At 32.3% G+C, this 26135-nt stretch overlaps 1 protein-coding gene across 8 annotated transcripts in view; it reads left to right on the top strand.

Moving 5' to 3' along the window:
* Window positions 1-26135, top strand: part of LOC114330054 (plasma membrane calcium-transporting ATPase 2) — a 631040-nt gene that overhangs the window by 546509 nt on the left and 58396 nt on the right. For all 8 annotated transcript variants that reach the window (XM_028279354.2, XM_028279356.2, XM_028279355.2 and 5 more), the window contains 5 exons: window positions 260-466; window positions 527-725; window positions 786-997; window positions 3097-3248; window positions 7898-8033. In XM_028279354.2, coding sequence (XP_028135155.1) covers window positions 260-466; window positions 527-725; window positions 786-997; window positions 3097-3248; window positions 7898-8033 — 906 coding nt within the window. The remainder of the gene's footprint in view (window positions 1-259; window positions 467-526; window positions 726-785; window positions 998-3096; window positions 3249-7897; window positions 8034-26135) is intronic.

Raw genomic sequence — 26135 nt, forward strand, 5'->3', positions numbered from 1 at the left:
TCCCAATCACTGCAGCAGTGGAGCTGTTTTTTTATATTCACGGTGCCAGTAGATGGCGTATAAATCGTTTAATTTTCAATATTTTTGTATGAAAATTGTATGCGCATGCAAATTTTCAAAACAATTGGTACAATACTTTTTATTTTAGAAATTCCCAAAAAAATATATGAATTTCGTACTTTTACACTAGGATAGCCCCTTAATGGTGTCTTTTGGTTACATTAACTTAATACATATTAATATACTGTTTTTTCTTTAGGGTATTGCTGGTACTGATGTAGCGAAAGAAGCTTCTGATATTATTTTGACTGACGACAACTTCAGTAGTATCGTCAAGGCTGTTATGTGGGGTAGAAATGTTTATGACAGTATAGCCAAATTTTTACAGTTCCAGCTTACTGTCAATGTTGTTGCTGTTATCGTAGCTTTTATTGGCGCTTGCGCTGTCCAGGACAGTCCTTTGAAGGTAATTATTCATTTAGTGAACTTCAATTTTAAGTCTATAATTAATTTTGTTTTTTTTTAGGCTGTACAAATGTTATGGGTTAACTTAATTATGGACACATTAGCTTCTTTAGCTCTGGCTACTGAAATGCCTACTGGAGACTTACTGCTAAGGAAGCCGTATGGTAGAACAAAACCCTTGATTTCCAGAACTATGATGAAGAACATCTTAGGACAAGCCATATATCAATTAGTAGTAATTTTTGCTTTATTGTTTGTAGGTATGTAGTCTTATTTACATCACCAACGAGAATAAATTTATTTTTTTTTTATGCGATTAGGTGACAAATTTTTGGATATTGAATCCGGAAGGGGAGTGGAAATCGGTCATCCTCCAACTCAACATTTCACCGTTATTTTCAACTCTTTCGTAATGATGACTCTCTTCAATGAGTTCAACGCTAGGAAGATCCATGGACAAAGGAATGTTTTCGAAGGTATCTTCACCAATCCTATCTTCTACACTATCTGGATTGGAACATGTATAGCACAGGTAAGCAGTTGGAGATCCTTAAGGTAAAATATTTAATAAACCCAACTTACTCAGAGATAAAATAATGGTTGTATAGCTACAGACCGAGCTTGAGAAGGTCGAGGCCCTCTAAGGGATGTAGCACCAAGATGATGATGATGATGAAGCTACAGACCGAAGTGCAAACTCAAAGTAGGGAGAACGATCTTATAAGTGGTGTTATTCAAATATCAAGGAACCCTACATACTTAAAACAGAGAGATAATTCTTAAAACTACAGAAATGAAAATTCGTAGAAGAATAATATGAAATATACTAAGGGAACACCCATTATAAATTGTAAAATTATACAGGGTAGCAAAATATACAAACGATTAAGAAAACTGGATTCCATCTCAACACGTCGTCTTCTGACCGTGGTTTGTACATCAATCATCCCGAAACAAAATCGAGATTCATCACTAAAGACAACCCCATTATATTCCTGGTTCTAAGCCAGTCGTTCTGTGTACCATTCTATGAATAGATGATAATAATAGACCTGAAAGTGAAGCGGTCCTTAAGAGCCATCAACCTGTGTCTTTGTGTCAACCTGTGGCATTCTTATGGCACGAATATCTTAAACAAAATAACAGTGAAATTTGTACACCCCATAAAAATTTTATGGGGGTTTTGTGCCCTTAAACTCCCTCCCCCAAATATTTGTGTACGTTCCAATTAAATTATTATTGTGGTACCATTAGTTGAACACAGTGTTTTTAAAACTTTATTGCCTGTTTGTACTTTTTCTATAAACCAGTTTTTATCGAGAGATTTTGAACATTTTTAAAATCCACCACATATTTTTAAATGGTTTAGTATGATTATAGATACCTGGTAATAATATGGTGAAAATTATAACATTTACATACATGTGGTGGATTTTACAAATGTTAAAAATATCTCGATGAAAACTAGCTTATCGAAAAAGTTCTAAAAGGCAACAAAGTTTTAAAAACATTGTGTTCAACTACTGGTACCACAATAATATTTTAATAACAAAACCCCCATACAATTTTTATGGGGTGTACAAATTTCACTGATATATTTTTTAAAATTCCTGTCATAAGAATGCCACATGTCGATTTTCAGTTTGTAGTTGTTGTATTCCACCAGGCCTACGGGTGTTGGTCGATGCAGTCTAGATGAGATGCATTATGTGGTCCTCGTGGTTGTATCGCCGGCGATTAAGGATGCTTGAGGCTCCCGAAGGGAGAAAAGTGAATTTTATTCCCAAAAAACTAGAAGACAAGCCATATATTAGTGACATCAAGAAGTATTGAAACCTTTCCTTGCCAAATAACCGGAAAAAGTAGCAAATGGCAAAGGAATAAAATAAAATGAATAGGAATTTAAATTATTTGATTTCTACAGGCATATTAATAAGTAAAGAGAATATAAAATATACGAAACACACACACGTGGTTGAAGATTCGGAAGTGAAATATGAAAATAAATGGTTATAAGAAACTATAAATGTATGAATATAATGAGTACAATAAAATAGAATAATGAATTTCTTACCCCAAGAGAGATGATGGTCTGATGAATAAAGTGAAGGTTTATTTAAATTACATCTCGTTTTATAAAATATTATTCTGCCACCTCCATAAACAATTTGCGTGGCCGAACGGGGAAATTGTCACTGTCATCGAAATAACAACGACGCATAGAAAGATGGTAAGATAAGCATGTTCCGTATTATGACTGAATGATTAGATGAAAAGAGAGATAGGAAATAGAGGGCGCCAAACAAGTTTTTAACGGGGAAAAGAAGTAAAACAAATACAGAAGATTATTATTAATGAAATATTAAAGAAAATACAAAACATAATTATTTGAAATATGTAAGGTTTATAACGTTACAACTTCAAAGAGTTGTAACTTTTTTTTATGTGTACATTTGTACTAAGGTAAGTTAGCTTCAATTGAACTATTTTTGGTCAAATATGTGATTTAATTTATGACCTGTCTTTTTGTTACACCCAGTATAAACTGAACAAACTTCCTTTATTAACATAAATACATACCTATTTATTGGTCAGTCCAGGTATATCTTATCAGTGAATATTTTATTGTAGGTGGGTATTATCCAATTAGGTGGTGTAGCGTTTTCGACAACCAGTTTGGATAGAGACCAGTGGCTGTGGTGCCTTTTCTTTGGAGTAGGAACTCTTCTATGGGGACAACTTGTTACGACTGTACCAACCAGTAAAATTCCAAAGATTCTTTCGTGAGTATAAACATTTTGTTAGTAGCTGAAGCTTTTGTGATTCTGTCAAATGATTTTTAGCTTCTCAAATAAATTGTAAATCAAATTCAGCTGAATTCTATCCGTATGACTGATGTTTCGGAAGCAAGCTTGATTTACATATGGTTTATTTATAGAATTAATTAAAGTACTTTGTTCAATTGTGCAGATATAATAAGTACAATAACACAGAAAATTAAACAATAGAACTGGCAAATAACTTATAAGAGAGAACGAAATTTTGTTTCATTTTTTGAAAGTTTAAAAAAATGTAAAATAAAAATTGAAAATAACTATTATAAACTATAATATTTGTAAATCAAGTGCAGATTAAAATAACCAAGGTGGTCTTTATGAAAAATAGCAAAGCTATTCCCTAGCTATATTCTTTATATAAAAAATATAACGGAACTGCTTATAAGCTACATATTTTTATTACTTCATTGTAAAGTTGAAACTTAAATGCTCATACAGAATATAACGGAAAGGTTCTTGAATTGTGGCTGTATAAACAGCTGTTTGAACTAGAAAAGGCTATTCAACTTCCGATCACCTGTTAACCACAAAAATCTTAATAGAAAAATGTAACGAATACAAGTTTCCAGTTTTTATAGCATTTGTAGACTACGAAAAAGCTTTCGACACTTTAGAACACACGGCCGTAATAAACGCAATGCAAAATTCTAGAATAGACAGCAGATATATTAATTTAATAAAATAAACTATGAACCAAGCTACAGCTACATACTACCTAAATGAAAATGAATACACGAACCCTGTACCATTAAACAGGGGAGTCAAACAGGGAGACACTCTATCACTCAAACTGTTCACTTTACTTTTAGAGGACGTTTTTAAAAACCTAAATTTTAAATATAAGGGAATAAACATCAATGGCCGCTACCTCAGTAATCTACGATTTGCGGATGACATAATCCTGATAGCTACTGACCTACAAGAACTGCAAACCATGCTTTCAGAGCTACACACAGAATCTTCTAAAATAGGACTGAAAATGAATTTAAACAGAACAAAAGTCATGCACTCCAAAGAAACGATGACAATAATAAACAACAGAGTTATAGAAAAAGTTGAAGAATATATATACTTAGGACAAAAAATGATACTAAATAGGGAAATTCAAACGGAAGAAATAAAAAGAAGAAGAAAGTTAGCATGGGCAGCATTCGGCAAACTGAACTATATACTCAGAAATCAGCAGATTCAACTGCATCTTAGATCTAAAGTTTTTGATGCATACATTATTCCGATATTAACATATGGGGCACAAACATGGACAATCACAAAAAAGAATATGAACATACTCAGAGTCACTCAACACGCGATGGAAAGAGCAATGCTTGGCATATCACTTAAGGACAGGAAAACAAACACATGGATAAGACAGAAAACCAAAGTCACCAATGTGGTACAAAAATCACTAAAATTGAAATGGGAATACGCTGGACATGTAGCTAGGAGCGATCTTAACAAATGGCACAGAACAATTCTAACCTGGAGACCATACGAACACAAAAGACCCAGAGGCAGACCTCCTATGAGATGGACAGATGATCTGAAACGAACCGCCGGGAAAAATTGGCTACAAGTAGCGTACAACAAAAAACAATGGATAGGAAGACTTGAAGAGGCTTATGTTCAGATGTGGACGTGAATGGCTAGACGAAGAAGAAACAGCTGTTGAATATCTGTATGACAGAACACATCATTGGTGTTTCAACGTTTTCAGTGCGACAATCTCTAGTCGCTGATTTGTGGCACCAGCAGATAGTTGACTGATGTCTTCTGAACAACCCAGATGCGGTAGTAGTTTCAAGTAGAGGCCATAGTGTTCCCGAAAAGTAAATCTTTAAAGATAAAAACTGTTATATGTTGAACTGTGATTACAAGAAAAAAAATAATGAGTTTTCTTACCTCAAGAGATCGTCTGTTTGGATTAAAATGAAGCTAATATTTAAATTTCATGTCTTTAAATAAATTAAGTTTTCCCCTCCATTACTAATTGCCACTCTCATTGACATGACAGCGCAAAGTATGATGAGATGGACAACCATGTTCCGTATTAAAATACAGATATCTAGAGAGTAAGGATATACGGAGTACGTTCAGTATGATGACTTAGATGTTAGATGAAAAGAGAGTTGCCTATAGAACGGGCGCCAAACAGGTTTTTAACGAAAAACCAAGTTAAAACGAATGCAGAAGATAATTATTAATGAAATATTAAAGAAAATAAAGGAAAATAACTATTTAAAAATAAAATAGCAAAGATGTGACGTTTGTAACGTTACACACTCCTTTCACCCATCAGAAAAATTTTGAACACAAGTGAGAAATTTTTCTCAAAGAAAACAGGAACGTTACCGTAGTAATACGAGAAGCAGAATAATATGTCGTTTCAATTTATAATTTTAAGCATTTAATATGTAATCTAAAAATATCCACTATTTTGTGATGGGGTTATTTAGCAAGTACTTTTAAGTTCACTAAAGATGGTCTGATAAGACCGAAAATTTTCATTCTAAACAATAAATTGTAATCCATTTGTAACAAAACATTTGTATTATTAATTTTAGTAAAAATTATTTTTCCTAAAAAGTTTTGCCAAATTGTTTCAGTCAAAGGTAAAATGTGTGTACCGGCTGTCCCAATAAGAATGGCTCTCGGCCATATCTCAGGAACCGTTTATAGTAGAGCTTTGAAATAAAAAATTTTATAACAAAAGTTGCCTCAGGAAAAGCCTGGAAATTATTTTCATAATTGTGGAACCACCGCTAGAGGGCGTAATTGAATATCAAAAGTTAAAAAATCTAAATTTTTACAAAATTTTCCTAATGAAGGGGCACTGGAAATCCGATCGTAGTATTCTTCATAAAATTCTACGCATATTTGATTTACAAGTTTAGGTCTACCTTTGGAAACAAGAGGTGGGGGTGAGTGGGAACCTTGTTATGAAAAACTGGCTGTGAGTCCGGTTCTGCTTAATCAAATTCTGCAAACTTGGTCTTGTTGAAGACAGATCTTTTTCGTCAATGTAAAAGTTATGATTTCGAACCAACTTACTGAGTAATATGCCAGCTAGAAGGCGTTATTTAATTTTTTTCAGAAATCTAGTTTTCTTTGGAAAATATTAAATGCAAACATGCATTTATAATACCATATTACAAAATTAGACAAAATTAGCAACAGAATAGCGAAAACCGCATGTTAATACCTTTTTTCTATCTCGAGATATCTTACAAAACGTGTAAATTTAAAAACATAACTATTACTGTCACCGGTAAACGAAGTTTAGGAAAAGTAGTGTGCTATGGAAACAACAAAGAAACATTTTCCAGCTGTCAACGTATATTAGGTCTTTTCAACGCTTCTCATTTGTTTCGAGCCTCGTTCATATCTCGTATATTAATATTATACACGGATTATACGGCATATGACAGAGGCTCGAAACAAATGAGAAGCGTTGAAAAGCCCTATTACAAAGAAATAAAAACAACTATTTAGTGATGACATAAATGTTCAAATTGTTGCCCATCATTTTCGTTGCAAACATTTACTCTTTCAAGAGTAGATTGAACAGCAGTCTCAATTTCTGCTCTCGATATGCTTTGAATGGCGTTTAGTAGTCTCTGTTTAATGTATTCTAGAGTAGTGTATGATGGGCAACAATTTGAATATTTATGTAGTCACTAAGTAGTTCTTTTTGTTCTTTGTTGTATTTAATTTTAATAGTATTGTTTCTCTTTATATTGTTGTTTTAATTAATTATATTTTTATACGTTGACATCTGGAAAATGTTATTTTGTTTTTTTCCACAGCACACTACTTTTCATTAACTTAGTTTACCGGTGATAGTAACAGTTATGTATAAAATTTACACGTTTCTCGAGATATCTTGAGATATAAAAAAGGTATCGACATGCGGTTTTCGCTATTCTATTGCTAATTTAATCTAATTTTATAAAATATGATTAAAAATGCATACTTGTATTTAATATTTTCCAAAGAAAACTAGATTTCTGAAAAAAATTAAATAACGCCTCTCAGCTGGCTTATTACTTATTAGGATGGTTCAAAATTATCACGCTTACATTGAAGAAAAAGGTCTGTCTTCAACAAGACCCAGTTTTCAAAATTTGATTTAGCAGAACCGGACTTACAGCCATTTTTTCATAACAAGGTTCCCACTCACCCCCACCTCTTATTTGCAAAGGTAGAGTTAAACTTGTTAAATCAAATATGCGCAGAATTTGATGAAGAATACAATAATCGGATTTCCAGTGCCCCTTCATTAGGAAAATTTTGTAAAATTTAAATTTTTTAATTTTTGATATTCAATTACGCCCTCTAGCGGTGGACCCACAATTATGAAAATAATTTCCAGGCTTTTCCTGAGGCAACTTTTGTTATAAAAATTTTTATTTCAAAGCTCTACTGTAAACGGTTCCTGAGATATGGCCGAGAGCCATTCTTATTGGGACACCCGGTACGTTCACTCTCGCAGAAACCATGTAGAATTCAGCTGCGAGCATTTTAATGTCAGATTGATATTCGATATTAAGAGAAAATCTTTTTTGTTGTTAACTTTCTCTAACAAATTGTCATCTTAGATGGGGCAGGGGTCATCCCGAGGAATACACGGAAGCGATTGCCATTGGAGAGGAGAAATACGACCTCGAATCTGACAAGAAACCTCGCGCTGGTCAGATATTGTGGATAAGAGGCTTGACCAGATTGCAGACGCAGGTAAGTAAAATCATATGCACTCATTTGGGAAATATTCGCGATATACACACACAACACACAATTGTTGCACCAGTAGGTAGGAGGATGCACTTGGGCAGAGCTAACTTTTGTGGAAATCAAGCCAAACTGCCAGACAACCTCTATCCTACGAGAGTGCCAAAATGATATGAGTTTTAGTTATGAAATGAGTGATTGAAATTATTTTTGATAAACAGAGCTCAGTCAATTTATACAATTTGACCATCAGTATAAAATAGGTTTTGCTGTTTAGTTCACTTCTTCTAAACCTACAGGATGTCACAACCAATTATGGTATAGACTAAATGATGTATTATTGAAAAATACTTTGTTTTTATTACTGGAAATCTAAATAACTGACTCATTGTATCAAAAACGTTTTATTTTCTTAGAACTTTGATATTTTATATTTAAAATGATTAATTATTATTTTCAGAAAATCTGTACCAGGTATAAGGATAGTAATTGTCTAGAAATAAATAATTTTATTTGGATACTCAGTAAATTTTTGTTTCCAGCAAGAAATCAAAGTTTTGGTAAAATAATACAATCTTCCCTGTAATTTTATTTTATCGGCAATGAAGGAACTGAAACAAAAGACCTTTATTACTCAAAAGTCAATTATTATATAAAAGACTACGTCAATTGAGGACCTCCTATCTCTCGTCCTTATTTCCTTTTACCAACAGTTATTATCTTAAATTTGACCAGCATGGTGCTGCTTTTGACATTTGACAATGTGTGTGCAAATTAATCACTGAAACTGGGTAAAAATCTAAAAATGTGTACTGAATTATTTATTTTTTATATAAAGCAAATGGTGTAGTTTTGAACTTTTGTTGCGATGCAAAGTACCTGCCATCATAAGGACTTAGTAATATATTGTCTGTAAATTTCAACTTTAATTTGACAAAGCAAACTCAACCAAATTTAGAAAACAAAGAGAGGGATATATGGAAGAGATGTAACAAATGGAACATAATTTACAATAGAATAAGCCTCATTCGCATTTCTTCATTGTTGTCTTTATTTTATCATTCCTATGTGTATTAAACACAGTGGATAAAATACAGCTTTGCCAAATACTAACAAAATTTGGCAAGGTATCAAAAATGCCACTTCTTAATTTCTCTGTAGGTGATTCAAATTGACATAATCAAATGCTTTGACGCGGTACGGGAAATATCAGTGTTTAACTTTGCTTTACCTATATTGTTATTCCTTTGTAGACTTAAAATTTATTACTTTCTGTTGTTCATAATCAATTTTTTAAGCTCTTCAGTTCACTGCTAGCTTTTTTCATTCCCTTCTGTGTTTTAACTTCATTTTTCCTGGATTTCCGCCTTTTTCCATATTCACGATTTTTAGTATATTTTGTACAATTCACCTATATGGCCATAAAACAGAGCTTCTCTTTATACCTCTTTACCTGATTCCATGTATTACATTTGTTTGTCTACTACTATTCTTCTGTGATTAACTTCCCTTTTCGTTTTGTGGGCTTTTTCTTTCTAATTGGATTGTCATTATCATTACAGTATGGTTGGTACTGAGATTTCATCGTGCAACTTTATATCATAACAAATTATTGTCGATTTTCTTAGTTCTGTATCTATTTTATCATTATAACTTACTGTACATAGTACACTCTTAATAATAGCCAGGAAGTATTAATTCCATTTTCTCACCCATTTCGTAGTGATCTTTTGTTTTAGTCAAATTTCCTTGATACTTGAATATAAAGGGTGGAGCATTAGTGTGAGAAAGTCCAATTACTCGTTTGCCGTAAGATATACGAAAAAAAGTTATTTAGGTAAAAGTTGGTGCACAGGTAGGACCAGGATTTAAAAATATTTTCAAATATACAGGGCCACCCGTATTGACAGGGTAACACAAACTTATGTTTTTTTAATGGAACACCCTGTATATTTTTACATTTTTGTATTCTCCTCGATGTCTTCTTTCATAAAATATGGGGTTTTGTAATATTCTACGAGGTAGCAAAAATATGTAATTACGTTTTTTTCTTAATTTCATAGCAACATTAACACCCTGTAGAATTTTAGTGATTTGAGATCAAAATTTCTATTTATGTTCAAACGAATTTTAATATAGTCTACTATTGTTAAACATTATTAATATAGCGAAATTATTAATTTTAGTATACAGGATTGGTCGAAACTCGGAATGACTATTTTCTTAAATGGAATCTTCTTGGTTGTCGTCTATCAGAGAATTGCTGATGGTAAATTCTTATTGCTAGTAGCAAATTTTTGTTATACTCTCGTAGCACAAAAACCATATTAATCAGTTTCTTATTAGAAAAATTCATATTATTAATGGTAACAAAACAACTTGAACTATAAAAATAGTATAATGTCAAATGTTTAAGCAAATTCAGTGTTATAGCCAACTAGGTAGAATATTGTATGTTTTTATTAATATTTTACGCATTAACAAGCGTAACTACGTACGTATTTTGATATCTCAATCAATATTGATAAATAAAGGATCCGTCTAGATTAATATGTATTTTTTTTTTCGAAAAATTATTTTTGATTGAATATTTTCACGGCCACCTAATAAACTTTTACGTATTTTTTTTTGCAATTAATGTTTGTCTTAAATAATCCCGAATAACTTTCACATTAAAGCACATAGGTATAGTGAATGCTTAAGAAATAAAGAAGTACTATAAAATATCATTTCAATACAATACTAAAATACAGGGTGTTCCATTTAAGAAAACTGAGAAAATACTCATTCGAAGTTTCGACCATCCCTGTATACTAAAATTAAACATTTTGCTATAATAATCATGTTTAACAATAGTAGACTATATTAAAATTCGTTTGAACATAAATAGAAATTTTGATGTCAAATCACTTCAACTCTACAGGGTGTGAATATTGCTACGAAATTAACAAAAAAAACGTAATTATCTTTTAAACTACCTCTTATAATATTACAAAACACTATATTTTATGAAAAAAAGAGATCAAGTAGAATCAAAAAATATAAAAATATATAGGGTGTGCCATTTAAAAAAAAGCATAAATTTGTGTCACCCTGTCAATACCGGTGGCCCTGTATATTTGAAAATATTTTAAATTATGGTCGTATCTGTGCCCCAACTTTTACCTAAATAACTTTTTTTCGTATCTCTTACGACAAACGAGTAATTGGACTTTCTCACACTAAGGCCCCACCCTGTTTGTGCACATTTGTTGCAAGTCTAAGTCTATAGCTTTATCCTCTCTCCTATCTCTGTATTTTTCTAGGAATTTCGTAAATCCTTCTATAAATTTAATTGTTTGTTACTTATTTCTCTCTCGTAATTCACAGATCCTTATTACTGAATCTGTTAGGCTAGAAAATATATAATTCGGAGAGGTTTGTTTATGACTGTTTGAAATTATATGAAAGCAAATAATAAAAGGACATCAAAATATGTGTTTTGTTCGTTCTGTTGCGAATTATGAAATTAAACAAACCTAGAAGATAACAGTGAAAAATAAAGCATATAATTGCTTTTAAAACGTCTTTGATAAGTTGAAATATATAGACAAAAAGTCAGTGGAACAATATGCAACTTTATATAATTTTTTATTAACTAATTATTGTACTTTAACCTTATTAACTAATTGTACTTTTTAACCAACTAAATACCGATTGTACTTTTTCTCTTCATTCTTTCAAAGTTGATTATTAGTTTATGAATTTTTTTATTGTCAATCGTTTTGTGTTAAAAATAAATAAGTACATATTTTTAGGGGATATTTATACACGTCTATTAAAAAAATCTTTAAAAACGTACAAAATTATTAATTAACTATTTTCTGTAGGTACGTATATAATTAATTCAGCTTCATTACATTTGAATTATGTATTCAGTATTTCAAAAACAGTTGGTTATCAAAAATTCCATATAATGGTACCATTTATGTGTACATGTATATGCGGCAGTGTATACTTCGGAAACACAACCAAAACTTTGTTATCAGACACACTCAGTTATTTACAAGTTCAGACTGAGACCGATATAATATGTTTAACCATTTTTCCTATCGTAGTGGTTGCTTACAAAGGCACTCTGACCATCACTCTGTAAGCCACCACTGTGCTGAGAAAACTTGTTACATAATATTTACTATTCTAGTCTCCAAGTTTAAATTTGTTAGTGCTTGCTTGAGGATAGGTAGTACCTGGAAATCACAATGACATGCTGTTATTTTATGTTTTTCAAATACAGAGACTTTCTCTGCAAAGATAAGGTGTTTCTGAAGCACAGACTATCCATATACATCGAAGCTATAGAAAACTTTCTGTAAAATTGATTTTTGGTGTATATGCCTGTATGTGTTTTGTGACTAAACATCAGAGCGATAAAGAGAGAGAGTGTTTTAGACCCATTGCGACCTGAAATAAAGACATATAGAAAATATATAAGAGAATCATACCAAAAATCCTGAAAACTGCTGAAATAAAATCATAATAAGAGCTCAGTGTGGGATGCAAGCATACAACTAGGAGACATACTCTATAAGGAGATGACACTTCCAGATATACAATTAAACAAAAGTGGCTTTCACGATTAGTAGTGGAAGGCAAGTCGTAGAAATATGGTCTAAGATAATTATAGAAATTCAACAACGTTATAAAAGGAATACTAGTTCACAACCTAACTCTCAACCATGAGTCATAATTGATTTAAAGTATATACATACCATATGATATAAAGGTACCTTTTGTCAATAGGTTTTAATAGTTCAATCACTTTAAAAAATGCAACTTGCATATACTTATTTTTACAAGAATAATAAATAAACTGTCCTAAAAAATGAAAAAAGGATATAAAAGAAAATGTTAAGCCAATACAATTGTAATAAATAAGTACCAGGTAATAAGAATGTGTACTGAGTTTTTTAGACAGTAATTCTAATCATAAATTTCAGTAATCTTATTAATAAAAAACACAGCTGTAATGAAAACTTAAAAAAAGTGGCAAAGAAAAGATAATAGAAACTCTGGGGGGAGAAAATATTGAAATATAGCTAACGAAGATCCAAGAACAGCATCATCAACAAGAGTGCTAAAGACACAAGTTATTCTTGTGTTTGTTAAAAAAATGGATTAAATAATAGAACTATGAAAAAAACTGAAGAGGAAGACAAAAAAATGAAGTAACGAATATTTAGAAATAAAATCAAAAGGTCGACAAGAACTGTTTTATGATTATTCTTAGTAGTTAATATAATTCATTTTATATATTATTTTATTTAAGTAATGATAATTATTATTAATATTTAATATTTAATGGAAGCACATTGCAAGATTGGAACTGCTTTATTTGACATTTCGACTTCAAAATACAAGAAATATTTGGTTGAAACATCAAATAAAATATTTCTAATCTTGAAATGTGATTAATTCCCATAGATTCCCATTCTTAAGATCCTACAATAGCTTTAGTTTTTATAGTTAATTTATTGAGTATGTTTAATAAAATAAGCCAAGAAATACACTTATTCTGAAAAATTGTTGCAAATCTATCGATACTGAAATATTCGAACAACTTATATAGACGTCTGTATGAATATCCTTTAGTAGTTCTGACCTCTTGTAATTGAATAATCATTTAAATTTTTTATTTCTTGTAGAATATTAAGTCTAGGTCATTTTTGCACAGCATATTAGGTACTTTGATTTAGAATAAAATTTTTAAGGCAGTTACTGTAATTCTTTGATAGGACTTGCAAGTAGGACACGGCTTTATCAAGCTCACTTAGAATTCAATGAAGAAGTCAGAATTTACCCCTAAAACTGTTAAGCTTTTTTAGTTGTCAGTGTTTTTTGTAGCATACTTATGTCGACTAGACTTCAAAATGCCTTGCTGCAAAAGTTTTTTGTTTCAAAAGACTAATTCTATATTTTCTGTGTTACATTTGGTAGTTTTTTATAAAAGACCAAAATTTTTATTACTAATTGGCCAACAGTGGATAAGCACCTATCCTCTCGCCATTTTATTTTGTTTAAATGGAAGGGGTCGCGTCTATATTCATTTAACAGCTCTTAGATTATTTTTGAATTCAGATTTTCTTGTTTATGTATATTGGCTGTATAAATGAATAAGTTCGAGACTCACAACCATATGAAGAGAGTTGGTGATATTTTAAATAGCAACTGCTTGTGTTCTTTTTACATTAGTTGAACCTCTCCTTTACTAACCTTTTCTAACTCCCAGCATGCGTTATAATTTGTAACTGATCAGTAAAGTAAGAATCTTAATACTGTGTTTAGAGCAGCGTTGTTGACCTTGCATTGTCCTTTACAACACATTTTACACAAGTAGGTAGTATGTATTAGTAGTGTTCTTTGACTTAGGTGTGGTTGACTTTGCATGTTCCACAGCGCAGTGGCTGCCTTGCCATTGCCGTTGAGAGCTTGGTCAGTGTGGCGTTCATCTTTAGTCGGCTGTGTTGTCCAAGGTTGCACTTTTCACCCCGGACTCCGTTCGTTACGTTGTTTCACAACTAGAACTCCACCTTGTTAGTTTTCTGTCTTCTATCTGCTATGCTAATATATTTACATATATATAGATTGGGAAAGAAATTAACGTACGTATGCACTTTCAATGGGACCAACAAAGAGAAACGTATTCAATACGTTATTAAAACGGTATAGAAGATAAGAGAGACCGGTCCCATACCAATTCATTTCGTAGGTGTGTATATGTAAGAACAGCGTTGCTAAAGTAGAAAATTAACAAAGTTGAAAAAATAATATATTTAATTTTTTGTTAACGAATATAATAAACAAATTATTTAAAAGAAAAAAACTTAAGTAAAAAAATATTCACTATTCATTTAATGTGAACTCACCTTCTTGCAGTTCATCGTCATTTTCTTTATTGTATAAATTTGTTGTATTCATTGTTGTAACCATTATTTCTCTCGGTGTAAAATTTACACAACCCTTTTGAATATTGATTTGGATGAATACATAATGCCATACAAACTATCTGTTACCAAGCGGTTTGTGCACTTCTTCTTTATTAAATTTACTTCTGAAAATTGTCTTTCACATCTTGCATTTGAATGGGGTAAAGTAACACATACAATACAAAGACACTCAAATTAGTAAATAGAGCATTTCCGGCAAAATGTTTTATTTGACCCACTTTAAAATATGATTCGCATCGCATTCTATACCAGGATATTCCAATAGAATGCGATGATCTGGAGGAATCATATTTTAAAGTGCGTCAAATAAAACATTTTGACGGTAATCCTCTATTTCCTAATTTGAGTGACTTTGTATTGTCTGTGTTCACTTTACCTCATTCAAATGCAAGTTGTGAAAGACAAGTTTCAAGACAGTAAATTCAATAAAGAAGAAGTACAGGAACAGCTTGGTAACAGATATTGTATATGACATTATGCATTCATCCCAATCACTTTATCTTCAAAAGGGTTGTGTTAATTTTACACCATTAGAAATAATGGTTAAAACTATGAATACAACAAATTTATAGAATAAAGAAAATTATAATGAAATGCAAGAAGTTCAGTTACGTATCAAATAAATAGTATTTTTTTGTTTAAGTTTTTTCTTTTAAATAATTTGTTTGTTATATTCGGTTACAAAAAATTAAATATATTATTTTTCTACTTTGTTAATTTCTTTAATTAATTTTCTACTTTGGCATCGCTGTTCTTACATAGACATACCTACGAAACGAATTGATTTGGTGGCCCAGTCTTCTTATACGTTCTATATCGTTTTAAATACATATTAATACGTCTCTTTATGTTGCTCCCATTTAAAGCGCATATTTACATTCAATTCTTTCCCAATCTGTATATAATATATAATCACCTATCAGTGTCTTGTTTGATTGCTACATTTACTTTTCTCAGTTGTTCACAGTACACTAAAACGACTTTGAGTGGTAGACACTAATATTTAACTAATATTTTACATATATAGCCAGCGGAACCGGTGAAAGAAACTGAGGTATAGGGCTCCAGTGGGCGCATCAAGCTACAATAAACAAGTATGTAGTTTACCGTAGGCGATTTAGATGAGATGCCATCTGTTATGTTACTTGCACTTTGGTGTAGATGTCTTGGAGCAATCCCCTGGATGTCTTGTTGCCCCCTGTACCTCGTGTTTAGTCGATAGTTCTTAGGCCATTAGTTTTTTATGATGTAAAACATTTTCTACTCGACAACACAGCCACTTTAGATGCGACCCATCTGATTTGTAGTGATCAAACAAAAGACAAAAAGTATTCAAATTCCGCAATTTTTAAACACTGTAGAGCACTGCAACGGACCTAAACTCAAACTAGAATTTAATAGATAAAATAACACTTCCTAGGTATCGTCAATTCATATATTCACATTATCACACTAATATCATTATACGGAACACAAATATCGAATCCAAAATGGCTCTTAACGTTACAAAATAAAATTCAAATCATTCGTAGAATAAGTCAAAACATAATACACCATTAAGAATTTTACTAGTTAAATAAAGTAAATGTTTAATACCGAATATACGTGTAGTTATTTGGTGTCTTCAATCTATGAAATATCCAATATCAATCACTCAAATACTGTAATATTGGATAAGGTATCAATCTATAAAATGTAAATACTAGAAGTCACAAAAGATACCATCGAAGATACACCGATAGAAAATTGGAAATAAGCCGATAACATAGGTATACTTACTTGTGAGGACTTAGATATCATTAGAAGGGGTCTTATTGAGTTTAAAAATCAGCACTATCAAAACAAAAGTATTGGTACTACATACATGGAAACACAAACCAACTAATTCTCGCATGTGTAAAGCTTGACACCAATAACTCTAGTTTCTCAGTATAAAGGCAGATGATCAGTGAATTTCGACATTGCAACATACAAATCATAGCATTCACTGAAACGACAAGGACAAACTCATGTTGACACTAGATGTTGAAATAAGGTAGAACTTTTTGGAATGCCAAGTATATATTTTTGAATGTAATTGAAACGTGGATACTAAAATTCAGGAGTTTGCATAATACATCTAAAAACATCATAAAACATAGTAACAGCTAAAAAATCGAGGCCATCTGGGGGACCTGGATACCCACAGATATTGAAAAACATTGATAACCTGTCTGGACTTATGTTCAAACACTCAAGTGAACAAGACCCAAAACAAGAAAGAGTACAAAATTTCGAAGAGACCGCAACATCCTAAATTTCTGGAAAGAACAGAAATTAAAGCAAAAGAAAACAATAAATCTATAGACTGTTTTCATAAAAATGCATGTATAATGACACATACCGCATCTGACGCCATATTTTTGTTACTTTTCTGCTTCCGGTTTCACCGGAAATACCCTCAACTTATTTCATTGAAATGAGACACCCTGTTTATTTTTGCACATTTTAAAATAACTTGTTATTCTTAATTCATACATGCCTACAAAAAATTTGGTAAAACGAGAAATAAATTACTTTACAGTTAAAGAATAGTTTAGGTTAATTTATTTACTAAGACCAATGAGAATGATAATATAAAAAAAATCACTTCAACTGTTGCAAAATGTTCACAACGTAAAAGCGTATTATTAAATTCGTGGGTCACTCTTTCCAAGACTTTTTATGTATTAATTCACATTCATCAATATTTAATTCAAATCCTGGAAACATGTTGATCGCATAATGTAAACACGTGATTTTAGATAACCACAAAGAAAAAATCTAACGGATTAAGGTGTTGAGAACGAGTAGGCCACTCTATACATCTACGTCCAATCTATCGATTCGCATTCAAAAAATTTCTAGCCCATCGATAATAGTGGGAAAGTGCTCCATCCTGTTGAAACCAAAAGTTGTTTGGTAACCTGCCTTTCTGTTGAAATGCAGGAATAATTTGGTTATTTTGTAAATCTAAATACTTGTCCACAGTCAAGTTTCTGTCTATGAAAAATGAGTCTATAAATCTATTTATCATCTAAACATTCATATAATTTCCATCCATACATTCAACTTTTTGATCGGTTATTACCATAACCGATCCTTAGTAATATTTAAATATGATCTTTTTCACTTGAATGAACCATTTTTAATCTATCTTCGTTTATGTCTTATTACATTACTTTAATACAAAAATAAAACAAGAAACGAGTTTACGTTTTTTACTCTTATTAGGCTAGTTACTTTAAATTCTGCAAAAATATACAGGGTGTCTCATTTAAATTAAATAATTTGAGGATATTTCCGGTCAAGCCGGAAGTACACTAGATAGTAACAAAAAAATATGGCGTCAGATGCATTATGTATTATTTGCATGCACAGTTTCTTGAACGGCGTCTTTTTTGTTTCAAAGATATTCAGTTCGTTCCATACTGTATCCCAATCCTGTATATATTAAGCAGTTTGTCTCAGAAAGTTGGAACAATATGGGAAACTTTTTTTATCATTTTTGGGAAAAGTTATTCTTGGTAAAAAGTTATACGTGCCCTAAAAAACAAAATGCAACCATCAGACATAAAATTGTTTCAATCTTATACGAGGTGCAAAAAAATATGAATTTACTCAAGAGTAAAGTACCTTTATTTTTGAAAATATCAAAATTGATTAATACAATTTTATCGGTAATAGAACCAACATTTAAATATGCACTTGTACTTTTTTGCATTAAATTACTGTGTCCATTCGCCAACTTTCTACCATCCTGAATTCTACCAAGTTATAAAGTTACCGTCCTGATAGTATTCGAATTCGGGTCTCCTGCATGCCAAGAATTAATCCTGTCCGAATTATGTGTGCCGACTGTTTCCGTTTTATCGAGCACGAATAACATGTATGCTACTCCCCTCCTACAAATTTATGGGCTACCGTCACAAATTTTCTGACGCATCTGGAAGTCGTGAGCTGTACCGCTTTTTGCATGGTCTATAGAAATGTTCACTAAGACCCCGCATTTGATGTTGTCAAGGACACCTTCGGAATGGCACCAGTAGTATATAATAGGCGATTGCCTGTGTAGTTACCATTTTAAGCAAGGCCTTACATGCGGTATTCGGCGAATCACAGTTATTCGTCTGTTCGAAGATTGGTCAGTGTTATTTGTCTCCTTTGATTCGGGTAAAATACCGACTGACGATGGGAAATAGTGATTATTCGTCACGAGCAATAATATACACACTAGACGCTAGTTGCCACGTAGCAAATATTTGCTATTTGGAACTCGCCGAATATCGCATGTGTCTATCCGGCTTTATGTTGTCTTCTTGAATGTCAACATCTGTATAGTGGTGATTTTCTCGTTGTATTTAAGACGCAAATTGTTAGATTGCGAACCTCAATAAGCTTCCCAATGTAGCTGGTAGTTATTGATGGAGTATCTTTCCAACTGAGTGCTGTTGTTTCTAATAACCAGTTCTCGGTCAAACAAACACAGTCATCGTTAAGATGTTGAATGGTTTCTTGGTTTTGACATCCATATCGGCATTTGCCATTTTCACTTTTACGATACATTTTATGTAGTGTTCTGTTTCGGAAAATATAAGATCCTCATGGCAACCAATATTTCAGCGCTGTATTGTCGGCATAGTCCTGGCTGACTTCATTGGGATGACGCTCACTCAAAAGTTTCTGCTTTAAATACGTATTTTTTTTCCCTAAATAAAGGGCCTAGCCGGGTAAGATGATGAAAAGTGCCCCCAACTCGATTCGAATTCCATATAGGTCACCGTTTAGCATATATAGTGAAACTAACTTTCTGAAATTTTTAGCCCCCTAGGTGGTCATGTGACCCACCTAGAGCCTAATTAGTCTTTTTAAGTTTTTATTTTTTATCTCAGCCGCATCGAGAACTAGCGAAAAACTTTAAATAAAAAAGTTGTAAGCTTTAAAAAGTTCTGTCCGAAAAAAATGTTTTTTTTAATTTTTGGCGGGAAATTTAAATTTTGGAACGATTTTAAAATTTTAAAAGTATAAAAAAATAACTAAGACATTCGTTTTCACGAAAAAAATATATAACGTGTATTTTTGCATAATATTTCACCCTGAATTTTTTCAAATTTTTAAAATTGGTGAAACGCACCTTTAAAAATAAAAAACCGCATTTTTTGGTTTTTTTTTTCGTTTTTTGATACAATTTTATACATTTTTTTCAAAAAAGGTAATACCGTCACTAGAATAGGTAAAAAACTGAAAAATAATTGGGGTTTGCTTAATAAAAATTTTTTGTAATCCCATCCCTTTTCAATATACAGGGCGTTGAAGAAAACAAAATTTTACACATTTTTTACGATTTTGCCGAAACTACTGGCAACATTGTAATAAAATTTGGCGAATTTTAAGAGGTAGTTGTTGTGCATCTTTTGACATACAATTTAGAATTTTATATTTATCATTGGCGCGTATACGGGTAATAGTCTGAACGTTTTAAAGAAAAAATATAGTACGCCACTGACATATTTCAAATTAACAATCCTTTTTGAATTCCTCGTTTAATTTGTGACAAAAAATCTATCTTCCTATTTTTTCATACGACGCGCCATTTTTATTCAAAAAATAAAACATCTTAACCCTTACAAAGTATTCGAACTTCTATTAGTAGTTTCTACATCTACATACGTAAACTCGTACGTCCATTATAAAAACTAATTTGAATACTTTGGAAGCGTTAAGATATTTTATTTTTTGCAGCAAAACGGCGCCTCGTATGAAAAAATGATAAGATAGTTTTTTATCGCAAATTGAATGAGGAATTTAAAAATGATTGTTAATTTGAAATATGTCAGTGGCGTACTATCTTTTTTTCTTTGAAAAGTTCAGACCATTACCCCTAAGCGCGCCAATGATGAATATCAAATACTTAATTGTATGTCAAAACATGCACAATAACTACCTCTTAAAACCCGCCAAGTTTTATTACAATGTTGCCAGTAATTTCGGCAAAATCGTAAAAAATGTGTAAAATTTTGTTTTCTTCAGCGCCCTGTATCTTGAAAATGGGTGTTACAAAAAATTTTTATGAAGCAAACCCCAATTCTTTTTAAATTTTTTACCTGCTCCAGTGACGGTGTTACCTTTTTTGAAAAATATGTATAAAATTGTATCAAAAAACGAAAAAAAAAACCGAAAAATGCGGTTTCTTATTTTTGAAAGTGCGTTTCACCAATTTTAAAAATTTGAAAAAATTCAGGGTGAAATATTATGCAAAAATGCACGTTATATATTTTTTTCGTGAAAACGAATGTCTTGTTATTTTTTTATACTCATTTAAAATTTTAAAATCGTTCTAAAATTTAAATTTCCCGCCAAAAATTAAAAAAAAAATTTTCGGACAGAACTTCTTAAAGTTTACAACTTTTTTATTTAAAGTTTTTCGCTAGTTCTCGATGCGGCTGAGATAAAAAATAAAAACATAAAAAGCCTAATTAGGCTCTAGGTGGGTCACATGACCACCTAGGGGGCTAAAAATTTCAGAAAGTTAGTTTCACTATATATGCTAAACGGTGACCTATATGGAATTCGAATCGAGTTGGGGGCATTTTTCATCACCGGCTAGGCCCTTTGTTTGTCATTTCTTGTTTATCATCATCATCATCACGTAGCGCTACAACCCTGGGTGGGTCTTGGTCGAATGTACAACGTCTTTCCAGTTTGTTCGGTCTTCCATCAACTTAAGGTCAAATGGAATGTTCATTTTCCGGAGATCTGCTTGGATGTTATCTCTCCATCGCATTCTGGGACGTCCGAGTGGTCTTTTGCCTGTAGAAATCTCCTGCCATACCAGTCTTACGAGTCTCTCGTTATGGAGTCAGTGCACGTATCCTCCCCATCTTAGTCGCTGTGATTTAATTTCTTGGACAATATACAATATCGGCGTCATTGCAGAGTGCTTTTAATTCGATATTGGTTCTGATCCTATACTGGTTTGTGGTGATGTCGTGGTGAGGTCCGAAAACGTTTCCAAGTATTTTTCTTTCAAACCGTCTGAGCTTTTCTTCGTTTGCTTTGGTCATGGTCACATCCATATGTTTTGATCTTTATAGATTTTGATCTTTGAATTTCTTGTAAGATTTTTCGATTTTATAAGCTTATCTAGTGCGAATAGACAGCGATTTGCCGATTGGATTCTGTCTTGTATTTCTTCAGAAACATCGTTGTCAGCTGTGGTTACGGCCCCCCAGATACTTAAAACGTTGTACTCTTTCGAAATTGATGGTGCTGATCGTCACATTTTGTCCTATCCTGTCTCTTTGTGCCGTTCTGTTTATCCACATATATTTCGTCTTCTCTTCATTAATCTTCAGCGCTACTTCACTTGTTGCTCCTTCCACCTTGTTGAAAATGTCTTTTATGGATAGGATGGAGTCTCCAACGAGATCAACGTCATTTCTTGTTCCATCAGTTTAAGCGGTGCTTATGTGCGGTATAAATTGCGTGATGTAAGACAGATGTCTCACATTAGTTTTAAAAAAAATCCTAAAGTATCAAACTACTTTTCTAATTGCTCACATATAATATATCCATATTCCCTCTGCGGGAATGATGTCTCTGCCTTGTTGAGAAGTGTTCTTACTTTTCGCTGAATATGTTTCATATCCGTTTTACTCCACTTAACAAAACTAAATGAAGGCTAGGCAGATATTTTCACATATAATTTTCATACTCCGGGATATTTGTACATACAACTTTCACCAATGGTATCGCTGTTTTAGTTAATTTGCATAGGAGGTCTTCGCACTGATACTTTCTGCTGACTATATTTAGAATACTGTACTTGTCTTATTCGAAGTGCATGATAATGTCATTCGAGACATTTTCTACAGTTTTTAGCGTTGGATCTAGTTGGTTTCGGATGGAAACCAATAATTGAGATCATGTAGAACAGTTTATTAGGCTTTGTCACTACAGTATTATTTTTGATGCTAAAACCCAAGTGACTTGAGGACGGTTGAGGTCAGAAGTTGGAATAGATGGTTTACCGCTAGGAAGAAACACAGTAGACTTAACGAGTCTCTTTGGAAAGGTTCCGGTTATTTTTAGTGTTGATATGGTTTTCACCTGGTAGTTAAAGATGAATTTTAATCTCCAGTATGTCAGTATATATTTTAAAAAGGTTACAATATTATCATCGACTTTCTATAGGTATTCTTAATATATTTCCAAATCATTTATGCCTGACCAAGTCAAATGTAATCAATAAAGCCAAATAAAAAAATATTTTTGTTTGCTTTATTATTACAAGCAATTCTAAAACCTGAATTAAATGTAGAAGAAAAATAACTGTCCTTCCATAAATGTGGAACATTCCAATAAACAAAGATATTAAATAATTTACAAAAAGAGTTGAAATTGATTAAGAGTTCGAAATTCCATCACGACCAATGATTAACTCGTTATGAAGATAAATTACATTTTCGAATATTTCAGATATTCTAAGACCAGAATTGTTAAGAACCATATTATAGTTATTATACTTAATCTTTTACATTTAGCTCTTTTTAACTAAAATCAAAATAATCCAACTTCTTTTGGTAACCTCTTCGTTTTCCCAACAATATCAGCATAGGCAAGGATTTGCACTGATTTGTTATACATATATTGAACCGCTGGTTGTGATTTGTGACATATGTATTACTTTTTCCATAGCCAGATTGAACAGTATACAGGAGAGAGGATCTTCCACGCGCAACCCGTTACTTATTTTAAAAGTGTCAGTCAGTTCCTCCCAAGAGTTTTGTTAAATTTACCAACTGATTTGGTACTCCTAGGTTTTTCATGGCTTTGATCATTTTTCTTCTATTTTCAGAGTGCCTATCTATAAATATGTGATGAGTATCTATGCCATACTCCAGTATTTTTATAAAATTTGTGTCAGGGTTGCAATCTGATGAATTGTCGATGTTCCACTTCTGAAACCAGCCTGCTATTTTCCTATTATTCGTTCTATTTAGCAGTGTAATACCTCTGGTTAAAGCATTTAAAGATATCTTCTTTGTTGTGTATGATGCAATACACAAATGTTAAAAACGAAGTTGTTCTTGAATTATGATGCCAGAAATACATCGTCTTGGCAAACACTTTTCCTTCAATAACCACAAAGAAAAAACACTATGTTGAACCAACCTGTATTGAACTATTATAAGTATCACAAATTTAATCATGGTTAAAGCATTTAAAGGTACCTCCTTTGTTGTGTATGATGCAATACACAAATGTTAAAAACCAAGTTGTTCTTGGATTATGATGCCAGAAATACATCGTCTTGGCAAACACTTTTCCTTAAATAACCAAAAAGTAAAAACATTATGTTTAACCAACCTGTATTGAACTATTATAAGTATCACAAATTTAATCATTCTTAGTCGAATCTAGCGTTACTATCGTTTATATCGAAAAAAGGTGTAAATGTAATTAACCTATTGACACTATTATTATTTGTACTGTGTAAGTTGTTACAAATATATATGTCTATAAATGTGTTGCAAGACATTTTACTGGTGCACAGTGTATAATAGTTACATTACCCTTATGTATTTCATGGGAACTAATAGACTATAAAGTGTGAGAACACTGTAGGTTCAATTTCAGTACACTTTAAAAATAGAAAAACTTTTAATTTACACTAAGATTTCTTCGTTGTGATGTAAATATTACAAGAAAGTTTTAAGTATAATAGTCGAGCATAGTATATCTACTCTCGACGACTAATTCGAGTGCATAATTCAGTTCGATCATCTTCACATATGCAATGATATTCTAGCTAACTTTCCGTATTACAAAGTGTATCTTTACTGATTCGATCACTTGAAAATCAGGCTGTGCTAAACAGGAAAATTAAACTACTCTATATTCGATGTGAGACTAAATAATTCTACAATGAGAGAATGAAAACATTCCTTCAAAGAGAAATTCCACAAGAGCAAACTGGATTTACCAAAGGTAGGGGTACTCGAGAACACCTGTTGAATATAAGACAGATAATCGAAAAATCTGGGGAATTCAATATTCCACTGTACATATGCTTTATAGATTATCCTAAGGCGTTCGACAGGGTCAAGTGGAGACACTTATAGCGAATATTAAAAGAAATAGGCGTACCACAACACCTTATTTCGCTTATAACTGAACTATACGAACACACTACTGGATCAGTTAAAGTGCTTGATACACTTTCAAACGAATTTCATCCAGAACGGGGTGTCAGACAGGGATATATACTATCGCCACAATTATTCAATATATATGGAGAGCATATTATGAGAAGAGCACTTGAAGGATGGGAAAAAGGCATCTCAATAAATGGTCATAAAATAAACAGCCTACGTTTCGCAGATGACACAGCCCTTCTTGCAAATAGTCTAGTAGAGCTGATTGATCTTATACGACTGGTTGAAAACGAAAGTCAAATATTTGGTCTGCAATTAAACATATCAAAGACAAAGATCATGATAGTGGTAGACTACATAACAAACATCCACACATAACCACAATTGATCGTTTTGAGGTTGTGAGCTCATACTTATATCTGGGATCATTAATCACAAACACAGGGTCACTCCAGGAAGAAATAAAACGTAGATGTGATCTAGCAAAAGTCGCCATAGCAAAAATGACCACAATATGGAAGTACTGTCAAATTTCAAGAGCGTTAAAGATGAGGTTGATCAACTGCTTAATATTCCAAATACTGACCTACGGATGTGAATCTTGGACCCTGAGAAATTCGGAAAGAAGAAAGATAGACGCCACTGAAATGTTCTGTTGGAGATAATCCTTGGACCGACCATAGAACAAATAATTCAATTTTAAGAGAGCTAAAAGTTAGCCAACAACTCTCCAGTAATGTCCATCTCCAACAATTAAAATACTTTCGTCATGTTATGAGAGCCAACACAGAAAACATGGAAAGACTCCTTATACAAGGAAAGGTGGAAGACCGAAGATCACGAGGAAGATCCCCAACAAGATGGATCGATTAGATTACAGGAATATGCAAAAGACCTATGCATGAGTTAAAAGAGATGACCAGAGACAGAGATCTTTGGAGACGGAC

The sequence above is a fragment of the Diabrotica virgifera genome, chromosome 10 (genome assembly GCF_917563875.1).
Source record: "Diabrotica virgifera virgifera chromosome 10, PGI_DIABVI_V3a".
In the NCBI taxonomy this organism is placed as follows: domain Eukaryota; kingdom Metazoa; phylum Arthropoda; class Insecta; order Coleoptera; family Chrysomelidae; genus Diabrotica; species Diabrotica virgifera.